General features: G+C 38.4%; 1 protein-coding gene across 2 annotated transcripts; it reads left to right on the forward strand.

The window, feature by feature from the left end:
• Positions 1-2,268: 2,268 nt before the first annotated feature.
• On the forward strand, positions 2,269-12,300 carry LOC122281418. Of its 2 annotated transcripts, none has more exons than XM_043092877.1 (6): positions 2,269-2,577; positions 6,289-6,356; positions 6,457-7,963; positions 8,371-10,509; positions 11,408-11,462; positions 11,734-12,300. In XM_043092877.1, exons 1-6 carry the CDS (start codon positions 2,454-2,456, stop codon positions 11,882-11,884), a joined length of 4,044 nt encoding a protein of 1,347 aa, XP_042948811.1. In that variant the 5' UTR covers positions 2,269-2,453; the 3' UTR covers positions 11,885-12,300. The 2 variants fall into 2 exon arrangements, with proteins under 2 accessions (XP_042948811.1, XP_042948810.1); XM_043092876.1 differs by having other exon boundaries at positions 2,270-2,577; positions 11,731-12,300.
• The last annotated feature ends 3,350 nt before the right edge of the window (positions 12,301-15,650 follow it).

Raw genomic sequence — 15,650 nt, forward strand, 5'->3', positions numbered from 1 at the left:
TTATTTGATGTGGTGTTTAATTTATTTTAGTCATTTTATGTTTTTTTTTTAAAAAATCGTTTTCGTCGGGTTAGGTTTTTTGGATTCCGGAAGTGAGGACTGGACCTCATTTCTTTTCCCTCATCTTTTCTTTTTCTTTTCTCTTTTTTTCTTTTTTCTTTTTCCTTTTTCTTTCTTTTTCTTTCTTTTCTTCTTCTTCTTTTTTTCCTTCTCCTCTCCCGCACGCCCGAACTGCTCTCTTCCTCTCTCCCGGCGCCGTCCGTTGACCCGCCTAGACTTGCCGCCGTTCAAGGCATTTCCCTATCAATTTCGTGTCTTGGTTTGTCCCCGTTCAAAAGTGGGTTTATTACCCACGGCCACAGTGTAAAATATACTGTTACGTTGCTTTTTCTCCGCAATTTGCAACGCCGTAAGCTTTCAAAAAATACCGTATAGTGCCGTAAGTATCTTCCAAACTCTGCTTTTAGATTTAAATATATTTTGCTCTTACAATAATTATTTGACTGCTGGTTGGTTGATTCCAGACTGAGTCTGACGAGTTCGGAGGTCGGATGGATTGAGGACGGAGTTGTTTGGTTTGTTGATTTGTGATTGATTGGTTATTTGTGCCTTGAGGTTGCATTTACATGGTGCATTCACGTGCATTTTATTTAAATTGAGAAAAATTATGGTTTGTTGGCGTAAATAGATTTTCGGGTGCGTGTGTATCATGACCCCAAGCTGGGATGGGGTATTATCTTGGTGGAGCTCCTCTAGTCACTCGGGAGTGGATAATACTGAGTGACATCCTCTGGGTTGTCGCCGGGCGATGACTGGATCGCACGAAACAGTAATGCTGTCGTGTCGACTCCGTGGTCCCTAGAGTGGCGAGGACTAGAGGATGGCCTGGTCCAGGGACGCACTAGGCGCGAGTACTGGGCATCGCTCGTTTAGGTGTCACACGCGTAGACATTACCTGCGGTGTGACACAGGAGCCAGAGTGTGCGGATGATCCCTAGGGAGATCATGGTACATGCAATAATTGGATCGGTTTTATGGTTTTGGTTACGAGCAATTTTCTGGGAAAATGACGAGATTTGGTTTGAGGCTATGTGATCCATTTTCTGGAAAAATGATGGTTTATTGATTTGGGTCATTATCTGGGATAATGGCGGGGAATGGTTTTAAAGGTTATGTTTTTGTTCCAAATGGGTTTTTTTGGCGTGCGTGGAAAAAATGTGGTTTTTGTGGGACATGTGCATTTGTATTCTTTTATGCATATTGTTTGAGTTTTAATATACTTTTATCTAGTGGCGTTTGGATCTTACTTACCTGCGGCACTATTTTTGGTACTGTAGATTTTGATGCAGAGGTCGAGGAGGAGGAGGAGGCTGAGCCCGAGAATGCGACTCTGCTGGAGTACTGAGTTGGAGTTTATGCTTTGTAATTGATTTAACAATATTTGTAGTTTGCAATCTTTTATTATGTATGATTTGAACGGCTTTGTATTAAACTATAAAAATTCTGGTACTTAGTTATGAAACTTTGCTATTCGCTGCGTGTTTCTTCGTGCATATTTGTTTCTTATACACACACTTGGCACTTAGCGATAGGGTGGTGACCCGTGATGTCACCATCCGAATGTCTCGATTTCCCTGTGTCCGTAAGTGGGGATTTGGGGGTGTCACACTTGTGTTTTGGTGGAGGGAACCTCGTGGAGAAAGACGCAAAGGATGAAGAAAGAGGACGGCAGCACTAGATGAAAATGATGAAACCCTAAGGTTTGAGACCACTTGCATACAGACTAGGCCCATTTGGTTTTACAACCCTCAGTTTTTTTGTGTTTATATTTCTATGTAAGCTGTTATTTTTACTTTAATTGAAAAATAAAAAATAGGCTATTGGACTTTATGTCCATATTAATAGTGTCACACTCCTCCTTTGAAGGAAGGTGGGTGATTGTACTCCTCCTCATTGGGAGGATGGAGCGTGTTACTATCTTTTTTTTTTTTATCGGAAGAGAGGTCGCTCAGTTCTGTTTTTAACAGAACGCTTTCTCTATTCATTGTTGTCATGAGAGAATTTATAGAAATTAACAGAACGCTTTCTCTATTCATTGTTGTCACAAAATAATTTGTAGGCAGAGGAGTTCTTAACAGATGAATAGTTTAGCTGATAATTTAGATTTTTTTCTATATTAATTAGTCACAGTTATAATTTTGATTTTATTTAATGAGACGAAGTCTATTTTTTTTTTTTTTTAAAAAAAGACAGGTAGTAATAACCAGTATCATTACCCGTGAAAAATATAACGTTCGTCCAGGCGGTGTCCCCAGACTCCATCGAAATTGCCCGCCGCCTAATGAAATACGTTTATTCGAACGAAAATAAATCGGAGGCTGTGTCTTCTTTCTTTCGTCTACTCTGGAGGAACCCTAACGCACTCTGACCAAGCTACTTTCATCAGGTCATCAATGGCGGAACCTGGTTCCGATGATGATAAAGTGTCTCAGAACAACATAGTGTTCGTGGACACCAGCCTCGATACTCACTTGGCCTTGATGGTCTCGGATTGCGACACTGTTTCCGATCTCAAAAGTAACCTAATTATTCTATATCGCCCTAACTTCTTTCGTTTACTTTTTTCTAAGTTTTTCTCAGATATTTTTTCAATTTTTTTAATTTTTTTTATAAGTAAGAATAAATTATTAATCAACATAATTAGGCATAGTCAAGAACACAGGAAGATATTTTTTTTCAGGGTTAATGCTCGAGGTTTCGTATTCGAACATCAAATTTGTGGAGTTGCTTTTGATGCGTTTCATGCATGATTTCGTAGTACATGATTATTTATGATGTCTTCTTAACGAATTTTCAAAATTTATTGGACTTATATTAAACATTCATTCAAGACCAGGAAAATTCAATGGATTTGAATGCTTTTGCCAGGGTGCATTTAAAAAATGCCAAACTTATTGATCAGAAGATTTATTAGTTTAAACGTGAGAATGATCAGTGGTGGAGGATTACTGAGAACAGTTGAAGGGTCACTAAGTTCATCTCTATTGATGTTGTTGCTATGGAGTGGTTGGCATCTGCGGTGGGAGCTTGTGGAGCATCAGTTGGTTCCTCTGAGATTTTTAAAACTTGAAGGAAGGGGAATCGGGTGTTGGTGGCTCAAAGATGTCACAATAGTTTCAATCGATTTTTGTCTTTGTCGGAGTTTGGACAAGATAAAAGGTGTGGTTTCATCGCTATACCAGAAGGATTAAAGGGTGAGGGATGGGGGAGGTTTGAAGAATTGTTGCGACAGGTGGTCTGTTCTTTCTTTGTTTCGAGCATGAATTACGAAGTACCTGAGAAGGTTGTATCATCTTCTCATGTTGCTGAGGGACGAAGGGAGACCTTTGTGGAGGCTTTGAAGAAGTTTCCGCCTGGTGTCTCAGTGTCTCGGTTATAGTGAATGGGCTGGGCCTGGTTAAAAGCCCGAATAGAATAGTAAGAAAAGTTTCGGTGTTTGGGGAGTTTCGGTTTTGGCTTCCTCTTCAAGCATGTTGGCGTCGATACTTGCTCCGATGGTCTCAGAAGTAGCACAGACTATTTCGCTGGTCTCTGGCAACTCGTCTGGTGGTGTGACAGAAATAGTATTGTCGCCAAAAGTAGAAGAGGGTGAAGTAGTGCTACTAGACATTGAAAAGAAGGTGCTGAGTGGAGGGGAGTTTAACCCATTCGACAGGGTTGGGAAACCGGATTGCGGTTATACTTTTCAAAATGGCGTAGATACTCTTATTAAAAGTACTCTTTCCAACCTCCCAACTTATTGCCTTTCTTTATTTCTTTTGCCTGCAGGGGTGGGAAACCGGATTGAAAAATTATTTTGTACATTTTTGTGGGGTGGAATAGGAGAGGAGACAAATCAACCTTGTTAGTTGGAATAGAGTTTGTTCTCCTATTTCAAATGGTTGTTTGGGGGTTTGTAATTTAAGTAGCTTCAACAATGCCTTGTTGGGGAAATGTTTGTGGAGGAATCAATTAGAAGGGGAGTCATTGTGGAGGGAGGTTATAGATCGGAAATATGGGAGTGATTGGGGGATGGTGTTCTAAGGAGGCTAGGGGGGCTTATGGTGTGAGTCTTGGGAAATTTATTAGAAAGGGATGGGAGAATTTTGTTAAACATATTAACATTGCTGTTGGTGAGGGTTCAAGGATCCGTTTTTGGTTTGATGTTTGGTGTGGTGTTCAGGCTCTTTTTAGTGTGTTTCCGGCTATTTATCTTACGGCAGCCCATCGGAATGCTTCCATTTCTGATTTGTTAGTCCGTTCTAATACAACCTTGCAGTGGGATGTTGGTTTTACTAGAGCTACATAGGACTGGGAGCTTGATGAGATTTCTGAGTCTTTTCAGTTTCTTATATTCCTTGGGGTTTTGGGGTAGTGAGAGGGCCAAAATGATATGGAAGCATATGGGTAGTAAAAAGTTCTCAGTATGTGTTGACTGTTCAGCATTGTTCACCTTTTCCTTGGAAACTTATTTGGAGGTCTCATGTACCTTTCAAAGTCGCTTTTTTCATATGGACAGCATCACTCGCTTTTTTTCATATGGACAGCATCACCTGGAAACATTTTGTCCATCGATAATTTGAGAAAGCATGGTTTTGTTGTTATGGAGTGTTGTTTCATGTGTAAGAAACATAGCGAATCTATGGATTATTTACTTTTGCACTGTGAGGTGGTAAAGGCATTTTGGAATGGTGTTTTCAGTAGAGTTGTGTTGGTTTGCGTGATGCCTATGAAAGTAGTGGATTTACTTGAGTTTTGGATGGGGCTTCAAAGTTCTCCTCAATTCGTTGCTATGTGGAAGATTGTTCTTTTTTGTCTCATGTGGTGTATTTGGTGGAAAAGGAATGAGCAATGCTTTAATAATAAGGAACCATCTTCCACACAACAGCCACTTGAGGAGGGGAGGAACCTGTAATGGTGACAGAAACAATGGACAACAACCATATGGCTATGGAGCAAGCAGTTGGCGAGAATGAAATTATCAGCTTGTCGTTGGTGCCTTGTGTGGAAGAAGGTTTAGAGTTGGGAGTGTAGTTGGGTATTGTGTCTGGGGATAATGTCTTTCCCCTGGTTTCTTTTCCTTTGATAAATGATATAGTGGGTTCGCCATCAGATTGGGTTTTGAATGGAGTTAACGGGGTTCAACAAATCCTGGGGCTTTCACATGGAGAATATGAAGATCAATTTAAAGCATTACTCATTGTGATCGAGGCGAGCCATGTGCTTGAAACCAAATCAAATTTTAAGAAAAGCAAGGAGTTAAAGCATCTTTTAGGGGCAATCAACTATGATGCTAAGGGAAGTAGCTCAAGTCAAAGGAAGACTAAAGGGAGGGCATTGTGAAGACGTTCTTGTAGTGGGATTTTCGGGTAGAGGATTAGTTTTACGGGAAACAAGGGACTGGGGTTGGGGAGGTGTGTCACTTTCCAATTCAGGCTTGGTGTATTTTGGATAGTTTTCACGGGTTCTTTGGGCCATTAGGGACTCTCTAGTATGGGCTAGGTGTTTTCTTGTATACATCCAGTGTATTTGGTTACTTCTATTGATATATATAATATTTTTACTTATTAAAAAAAATAATAAGGAGCGCAGTGTGGAGGAAATCGGGAAATTCTTTGTATTTTCTTTATTTCAATGGTTTTCTGCAATAGTGTTTAATGGAGCTTCAGTTCATGATTTTCTGTTTTCATTTTCCTCTTTATAGAATGTAATTAGGTGTTTTCTTTTGTATATTTCCACTATACATGGGCTTCACCTATTACATTCATGGAATAAAATTCTATCTTATGAAAAAAACAAAAAAAATACAAAAAACCCCAATCTCACCCAAAAGGATGAACTATTTGATATAGTCTAGGATTTTGGAAGCTGACTGTCAATGAGGCATTGAATGCCCATTATCTTTCTTCAGGTGCATTTAAAAAATGCCAATCCCACCCAAATGGATGAACTAGTTGATAGTTGAGGATTTTGGAAGATTACTGTCAATGAGGCAAAGATTTGTGTTATGTTATGCTTTTTTCTTGTTTCCGTATTATTTTAACAGTTTGTTTGTATTTATGGACTAGTTGATAGTTCATTCTATTTTAGCAGTTTGTTTGTATTTATGAACTAGTTGAGAGTTAATTCTAAAGAATGATCAAAACTTTCAATTGATCCAGTGCTTAAAATCTGTCTACTAGTCTAAGCAAGAAGTAATGGTTCGTCACTTTCTACTTCTAATGATCTCTTTATGTTGACGAAATGCAGAGAAAATTATATATGAACACCCACTGTGCTTCCCTAACATTGGGCTGATACAAATTCATGCTTTGAAGGTATACTCTTTTAACATTCAGAACAATACTGTTGAATATCTTGCTTGTTGAATACATATCTATGTCATTCCCGTTAACAAAGGTATAATAAACTTGGCAGGTTAAGCGCAAAGGATACTTTTATCACTTATCAGATTCCATGTTTGTAAAAAGTGCTTTTGATGGGGTCAAGAAGAATTGGTTTCTTGGTGTTGATGCTTCTCGTTCGGCAGAGCATGGTGAAAATCAACATTGCCTTGTTCCTGCCACTGAAAACAATCTATTACGCTGTTTTGGCATCAAGAATGGTACTTCTTTTGATAGGATTGATCCTCCTCATGATGGTCCACTGAAAAGGCAATCCAATTATGATGGTTCATCACTGCCGCTAGTTGAGAGCAACCATAATGCAAAAGAGAATGTTCCTATTGCTGACTGGTATGGTTCCAGTGAATCTAGTAGAGGAGTTTTAAAAGAAAAGGATGCTTCATTTACTGGAGTTGACAAAGATACGTCACAGCAGGATATTATAATTCCAGAAAAGTCTTTAATTGACGCAGGTAGAGAAGTTTCATGTGATATGAGGATGGGAATAAAAGACATTGCTGATGAACCTTGCAGGAGTTCGTCTTCTAATACAAGTAGGAGATTGGTTTCTAAAATAAAGAAGACTGACTATCTGAGCAAGGAGACTGAAGTTACAGAAAAACATGGAGATTGCGTAACTGGAAATTTCAATAATGATGTTGATTTGAAATGCAAGAAGTCTTTGGAGGAAGCTTCACAAGTGAGACTTCATGGAAAGAGAAAGCGTAAGATTGAAAAGAAAGATGAAGATGAAGATTCGTTGGAAGGAAAAACAGCTTTGACTTGCAATTCTAATAAAAAAAATTCCAAGGCAGTGGGTACATCTCAGCACTCCATGGGGGACAAACTGAAGACCAATGCCACCTTAGACACTATATTTACTGAACCAGTTGAGGATGTCCATTTGTTGGAAACTGGTTCAAGAAGTGGGAAGAGTAAGAAAAGGCGAAAGAAATCTTCAAATTCTATTAATCAAGTGCTGGCTGAAGTCCCTTCTGCTGGGAAAGATGCTGGGGAAAATTTTAGTGCTGCTGTGGTAATTAAATGCAAGGTTTTAGGTGAAGAACCTGGTGAAACATCAGTTCCTAGACAAGGTGTCCAGGAGGCTGCAACTTCTGAACTTTGTGGAATCTCTATAATGGAAAAAAAGCACGTTGATCTAGTCCATAAAGAAGAAGAAATTAATAAATTACCCCTCTCATTAGTGCACAAACAGAAGGCAAATGCCACCCTTGAACGTTTAGCTTCTGAACCTTTCAAGAATGTACATTTGGTAGTAGGAATTGACTCAGGCAGTGGGAAAAAGAAATCTTCAAATCCCTCTACTCAAGTAGATGCTGCCGCTCCATCTTGTGAGAAAGTTGTTGGGGAAGAAAGTTCTAGGGTCGCTGTGGGAATTAATCTGGAGGATTCAAGTAATGGACCACATTTAGATGGAGACATTGTTCAGGATGCAATGACTTCTGAACACTGTGGGCTCTCTCCGAAGGAAAAGCAATGTGACCCCTTCCCTGAAATTGGGGAACATGATAAATTGCCAGGTGACTTGCGCCCGTTGCATTGAATATGATTTAATCTAGTCTTGCTTTCATCAAATTGTATCTTAATTTTAAAGAATGCATCCCGTTGTTTTACAGGACAATTGTGAAATCTTGGCATGCTTAAAAATATTTTCCATTATGAAAAAAATGTGTGTTCATGAGCCTCAAAAATTGTGCATTACTGCAAGGATGCTATCAGTTTTAGCAAGAATCTCTTGCATTGATATTATTTTCTTATTTTTTAAAATTATAATTTTCAGAATGCAAACCATCATTAATAAATTTATTTGTTTGTGGGGGTAAAATTTCCCTATATATTTACCACCTGCACTTCATTGATGCATTGCAGCTATGTTGATGTCCTGGAATCATGGCCTGCTGATTGTAATGTTATTGTTTGTTTGTAGATATCAACATGTGTGACACTAGTGCTGGGAATGTCAATAGCAATGACGATGCATCCAATGAAGAAACAGCAGTTGGAGTTGGAAAAATGAAAAATTTGAAGGATGGTTGTATTTTTGAGTTGAAAGGATTCAAAGAGCCTAGTAGTCTCCGAAAGGACATTGAGCTTTCCAGGCCTGAGAATACTGTCCCTAATGATGAGGATGATTGTGAAACTGGTTTGACTGATAGAGTTTACGTGGAAAGAGAATCATCACATAATAGAGTCTCAAAAAGAATACTGTCAGAAAAGTTCAAACCACCCAGTCAGAATGAAACAGACATGAATGCTAAAGAAGTGATTGCCACTTCTGAATCATTAAATGGGACTGGAATCCTAAAGGAAAGAAAATCAGTTAAGAAAGGAAGGAAGAAGAGGAAAATTGAGGATTCAGTTGAAGGGACACTAATGAAATCTCGTCTTGAGCATACTAAATGTTCCGAACATGACATATCTTCAACTGAGCCTCATAAAACTATAAATGGTGATGATTACAGTTGCAAAGATAAGCAAGAAGAAAGGGATTTTTCTCCAGTAAAGGGAAAAGAAGTATCAAAAACAAAAACAGTTAGTACTCGTGTTTTGGGTGCTGGTTGGGAAACTGGTGAGGTCAATGGAGATGAGGTGGAGTCCTTGCAGCATATCAGCAAAGCCCAAGCAAATTCAGAGAGTACGGATGAAAAAATGGGAAAGAAATTATCAAAAACAAAAACAGTAAAGGCTTCTCTTTTTTCTACAGGAAGAGAAACCTGTAATGCCCGTGAAGATGAGGTAGATTCCTTCCAGAAAATTGGCAAAACTCAATTAAATGCAGAGAATGTGGATGAGAAAATAAAAAGGAGATTTAAGAAGAAAAAGAATTCTGCTGCTCAAGACACTGGTCATCACAGTTCAATGCCTTCAGCTGATAATCAAAGGAAGGCAGAAGCTTCATCTAAAATGAGAAATGAGAATCAAGGAAGTGAAGGAAAATTGCTTGCCAGCAACACTATCACCATGCAATTTCAAGGATCAGTATCAAAGGATGAATGTGCCGAGCACATGCTTCACCTTGGAAAGAAAGAGATTTTAAAAATTTCCAGAAGTGAGGATTCAGTTGGAGGAAAACCGATTAAATCAGGTGAAGAGCACGGCAAAAGTTCTGAACATGACATATTTTCATCACACTTTTGTGAAAATGTAATTGGTGACCATTCCAGTGTGAATGCTAAAAAAGAAGGAAATTTTTCTCGAACAAAGGGAAAGGCATCAAAATCAAAAACGTTAAGTACTTCCCTTTTTGGTGCTGGTCAGGAAACCAGTGATGTCAATGTAGATGAGGTGGAGTCCTCGCTGCATGACAGCAAAACTCAGGCAAATGCAGAGAATGGTAATGAAAAAATGAGAAAGAAATCTAAGAAGAAACCAAATTCTGCTACGAAGAGCCTTCCAGTTCAAGATGATGGTCATAAGGATCCAATACCTTCAACTAATAATCAAAGTGAGGTGAAAGTGTCAACTAAAATGAAAAATGAGAAGGAAGGGAATGGAGGTAAATCAGAAGCTGGCAAATCTAGCACCACCATCCAACTGCAAGGATCTCTGTCAAAGGATGAAAGAGCAGAGCACACGCTTCAACCTGAAAATAAGCTTCTAAAAGTTTCTACGAGAAGTGGGACAATTGCTCCACTAATTGGTAAGTCTGATAAGCTCACTTCACTTCCTGAAGATGCAAGAAGGCTCAGTATTGCTGATGCTGAGCTGACCAGCATTAATTCAGAGAAGAAAAGTGAAGCTTTTGCTGTGTCAAAGTCTAACTTGGGGAATTCTAAGAAAACAGTTGATCAAAACAAATTAGGTAACAAGAGTCAATCAGGTGTTGGCCAGGCTGTTAGAAAAGCTTCTATTAACGATGTCGGGGAAGTTGTAAATAGATCAGAACATGACAAGAGCTTGTTAACCAAATCAGGAACAATTTTCAACGATTATTCTAGTGGGAGTTCTGAAGATGATGATGGAGTCAAAAATTCGGATTCCAGCATCAGAACTCCATCAGCTAATTCATTTTCATCTGACTATTCTGATGGAGAAAGCAATGCAAATCTGAACTCACCACAGGATGGTAATTCAAATTCTCTCTCGATTTTCTAGTGCCTAACATTGGTATTTTACTATGAGGTTATATACCTTATACATAACATATGTGCTTTTGAATTTCTTAAGTATAATTTGACCTTTTCTGTTCTTCATACTTCTCAACACTCTTAATTACCGAGTTTGCCAAACTGTTGCAATCATAGCTTATCTAATGAGTCTTATTGATCAAGAAGGCCACTTCCTATCCTGAAAATTCATTGCTATTTCTTTTATTTTCCAAAGCTTAGTCTTTTAGAATGTATTTGTTGTGGCTTTAATTATCTCATGGTAAGTCACTTAATTATTTATATTGTCCTTATTCATATCTCCTAAGGGAGATATGAATATGAGAAGGTGAAGTCACACTGTTTAGGCCATTACTTCTCACGACTTCCAAATGGTCCTTTTAGCGTCTATGAATGAGGCTGCATCTGTGTCTTCAATACCTTAGTTCAGTAAATAGATTGCCTGTTGTTTTCATTTACTTCTCATGATGAGTTTCTGATCAATTTTAAGGCTTGTAAAGGTTAGAAGCTGAACACAATCATTATTTGTATATAAACTGGATTTGGAACTTCCTTTACATTGTGCTTGTATGATGTAAAATGTTTCTTTAGATGCCAGAATATGAACAATTGATCTATTGTCCGCAAGTCAGTGCATTGCAGTAACTTTATTGTTCCTTTTGCTCTTACCATATTTCTTCAAATTGTATGTACTTAGGGCTGGGCATATTGTACACCGAAGCTATTATAGGAAGTTCAAGACATTGGCATTCAAGAGATTTGAGTGGATAACTTGTTATCCTCTGCCACTTATAGTTTGCAAAATTTACTCTGAACTTAAAGCAGCTAATTTTTCAATTTGAATCAAAATCGTTTCAGGATCTTATGACTCAAAAAGAAAGAACAGTGATGGAAGAAGCATCAGAAAAGCAAGGTAAGTGTCAGGAAGAATATGTTTGTGCACGCACGTTTGTCTGTGTAATATTATATATATATATATGTGTGTGTGTGTGTGAAAGTGGCGTCTGTATCATACTGAAAAAGTATTTCTGCATCTCTATGTGATGCTACTAGAAGCTAATTTTTCTTAAAAATCTGTCTCTTCAAGGTTACATACTCTTCAATATGTATGCTGATTTTTTCTTTCTGGTTATAAAACAATAATCACATTCTCTCTCTTATGCATGTAATGAATCTACCAGAAGCTCTTCAAGGGCCAAGAGTTTGACCTTAGATACAATCCTCAGAAGTTCGAGCAGATACAAGAAAGCTAAACAAACAGCCGTTCAATCAGAGCTGGAGGACACCGAAAGTCAGCCTGTTGATTATGTTCCAGACAGTCTGGTTGATATCTAGTTGGTCTGTTGCTTGGATTTTATTGTTGACAATCTCTTGGAGCACAAAACGTTTTGGTTATTTTTCACTGCCGGCTGTGCAAGAAAGGAGAAACAACCACTCACAGTTTGGTTCAAACAGATCTGCTGGTTATCTAATTACATCATCTTCTAGTTTTACCCCAAAATATTCTCAGTTTTATCTCTCCATCAAATGGAATCTTGCCTAAAGAGATTCTCAAAGTTAAAACTGTTGTCTTGAGAGCCGATTGACAATGCCGTAGACATAATTTCCTTGCCTAAAGAGATGCTCAGTTTGTAGGGTCCGATGCCTTGCAGGTTGTGTATGTTTGCCCATATCATGTGAGTTTGCATATAAAGCAGTATAGAAGAATTTCTGACTTCAATTTGATTCGATATATATGCTTTACAGTAAAATATCTCTCGTCTTGTTTAATGTTTGAAAATGAAAAATAAGGTAAGTCTGCTAGTAATAATTCTATCATTGGCTGCATTTTAAAATGGCAATTTATGAATAAAATTTGGGTATATTTTTGGAGATGATGATTAAAAGATTTCTGAATATAATTTCTCTTTAAAAAAATTTTAGGAAGAAAGCGAGTAAACTACATGACCATGGTACCTAAGTACCTTTGTGTACTTATTATTAAAAAGTAAATAATTAGTTACCATAGTATGTTTATGTGCTGATTATTAAAAAGTACATAAACATACTATGGTAACAGATGCCATAGTATGTTTATAGGTCATTTCTTCTCGTATTCTTGTCCCTCTGATTCTATTTTTCTCATCAATTTCTTCCTCTGTTTCGTTTTTATTTTATCTGGGATGGATCATGTAACTCCCAGTAGACTTTCCTTTTCCTATCCTTATTTTATCCTTTCTCCCAAAAATATTGTCTTTTATTTTGATTTAATAGTTGCTAAAACATTAGAAGTGTTTGTACTACGAACGGCTACAACCAAGAATTCCTCCGCTACCCGGCTCTTTTTCTCTCTTCATGTGCTTATCCCTTCACTCACAAACAGTTACTACTATAGAGCAGTTGCAGGGTGTCTTACAACCATTGGGTAACTATCTCCCTTCCACTAAAAAGCCTATTGAGCTTAGCCCAGATTTCTATGGGCCTAAATCAGGGTCGAGTCTGATGCCCTTAAATGAAGCCCTAAAACAGATTGAATCCTTTGTTTCTGCTTCTCCCTAACATGGTAAGGGTGTTATGAAATCTGGAAACCATCCCCAACGTACTGCATTTAATCAGGTCGTTGGTAGTTCCATCGAAACATCACCATCTGGAGGCTAATGCTCAATCCCGCCGGGCACCATGAAGATTATGAGCTGGAACTCTCAAGGGCTTGGAAACCCTCAAGGAGTTTGTGTCCTCCAAGATTTGTTTTAGAGGGAAGATCCCGATATAGTCTTCATCATCGAGACACGCTCTAATACTCGTCGTGTAACAACCCACTCATAATAATAGAGCCCAAGATTTGATAAGACAAATAGCCCAATGTAAGTTATTAGCATTATCAAACCCATGAAGCCCTAGTAGATTAGTTCTAGCTCAATGAACCCAAAGTCCATGAAGAGAAGCCATAAAATAGACCAAGACCCTAATGGGCCCAAGGTCCAAACTTAGTCTACAACCAAGCCACATGGGCCGAATACTCATTAAGGCCCAAAATCCATTTCTAGTCCAACCCGCCACCCAAAAGCTAGGACTAAAGGAATTTCCAATTTAAAACACCAAGTTGGAAGAAATTATGAAAATATCACCTTAGGAAGTTTCCTAGAAGATGCCTAGAAGGAAGATTACATTGGACTTCTTTATTTAATAAACTTCCAATTTTACCCTTACTTGGTTGGTCATTGAAGTCAATTCCATCAAGGCACTCCACTTAGGTTATGTAATCCTTAAGCTCTTCATTTATTTGGAATTAGATGGGATTAAACCAAGGACAAACCAAAACATGACTTATCCTTCATGACATGTATGGTCAAACCTCACACTCACTTTGTATTAGTCATAATAAATGTGTCTTTCATTGAACAACACCTAAACTACCTAGTATCCAAGAGCCAATCAAAAATCACATGACAAAGGCATGACTCACACGCAGAAGGCCATATTAGATATCACATATCCACTTCGGGTAACACATGTCCAAACAAAACCAAACTCCATCTCTACATTTCTTTGTCCAAATTAGACTAATAATATGTGCCACCAACATAGAATAACAGCTGATCACATAGGAATTTGTGGCCAGTAGTAAAAATACAAAAACAATCATAGAACGCAAGACACACCCTTATGGCATGTCACTACAAGCCATATTCGGACCAACCTACAAGCCAATGGTTGGAAGAAACTCTTTCCCAAGTCTTAGACATTGGCCCCAAGAAAAGAATAGGAAATTTCCTAAATCCGAAATCAGATTTGGCCCCATTTAGTCAAAGAGTCAAGAAGCAAAGACCATAACCACCTAAGATACCTATTCGGGCAGATTGTGTCCCTTGAAAGCAAAACAGAATTTTTCTACCTCCCACACGTTGCCAACACCTCATCTTCACAAAATATGACCTAGACACATCACCCTAAGTGTATGAGAGAAGTCGACCCATGTCAAAGCCCCTAGCCACATGTCAAATGACTTGAACACCACTCATAACCAAAAAACAAGCAATTGGGTACCCCTAAGGAAAAACCAATGATTTGAGTCAAGTTTGAAGGAAATTTTCTGAAGATTATCAATTCAAGTAAAGGTCTTTGAGAGAGGAATCAGATCTGCAAAAAAGGAAGCAAGGACAGTGCTCTTAGGATCCAACCAAATAGGAACTATTAGCCTAGCTCTAGCCGAATCTCATTAATGAGCTTTCTTCCAAATCTTCCACTACTCCCTCAACTCACTGCGTAGCCTTCAAGCAAAAATGAGATCTACAAATCTTCATATCCAAATGACACATAATCATGATTTGAAACCATGGAAGAAGAAGAAAGAATCAAAGAAAAACAAAGGGATAGCCAAATGGAGTTTATCAGCTTCTACACACTTGTCCAAGGAACCTTGTTTACATTATTGTATGGATGATGATTTTTGCCTTTGAATTTTTGGCTAAGTGTTGAAAGAGCTCATTAGGCCTTTTCTAATTTTTGGTAGGAATTGGATCTTATGGTGTATGGTTCTCTAGCCCACAAGAGGCAAATAGGAAGAATAGGCCCATGGAATTTGGCCCTCAAGGAATTAGGGTATTGGAAGCTCAAGTTGAACCCAAAAGGTGGTGCACCACATGGCATGGGAAGATCTTTTGGTTTTTCTAAAAGCTCATCATTTGAAACCTAGGAAAGTGTCAACACATGACACTTGTCCAACATGCATAGAGGCTCTAGAAGGAAGTGAGTGGATGAGATAAAGAGAGAGGATTCAGCCATAGGGTTGCACACCCCACATGCAAAAGTCAACCACCTTGGTCGACACTAGTCATGCATGGAAAGGATTTTTTTATTTTTTATTTAGTTCCAAGAGGGATCTTTGCTTGGGAATAGGAAGTCATGATTCTAGAAGATTTTGGTAAGGCGAGAAGAGGGGCGATGGCTTAGACAAGGAACCCCAAGGGACACACGCCACCTACAACTAGGGAAGACCAAAAATCATTGAGAAGATATAGGATTTTCGGCAAGCACAAGGAACCCAAACACACACTCCATTCACCACATGGCAACCATGCACATGGGTAGAAGATTTAGGGTTTTCAAATATTCCCTTTCA

This window comes from Carya illinoinensis, chromosome 11 (genome assembly GCF_018687715.1).
Source record: "Carya illinoinensis cultivar Pawnee chromosome 11, C.illinoinensisPawnee_v1, whole genome shotgun sequence".
Classification (NCBI taxonomy): Eukaryota; Viridiplantae; Streptophyta; class Magnoliopsida; order Fagales; family Juglandaceae; genus Carya; species Carya illinoinensis.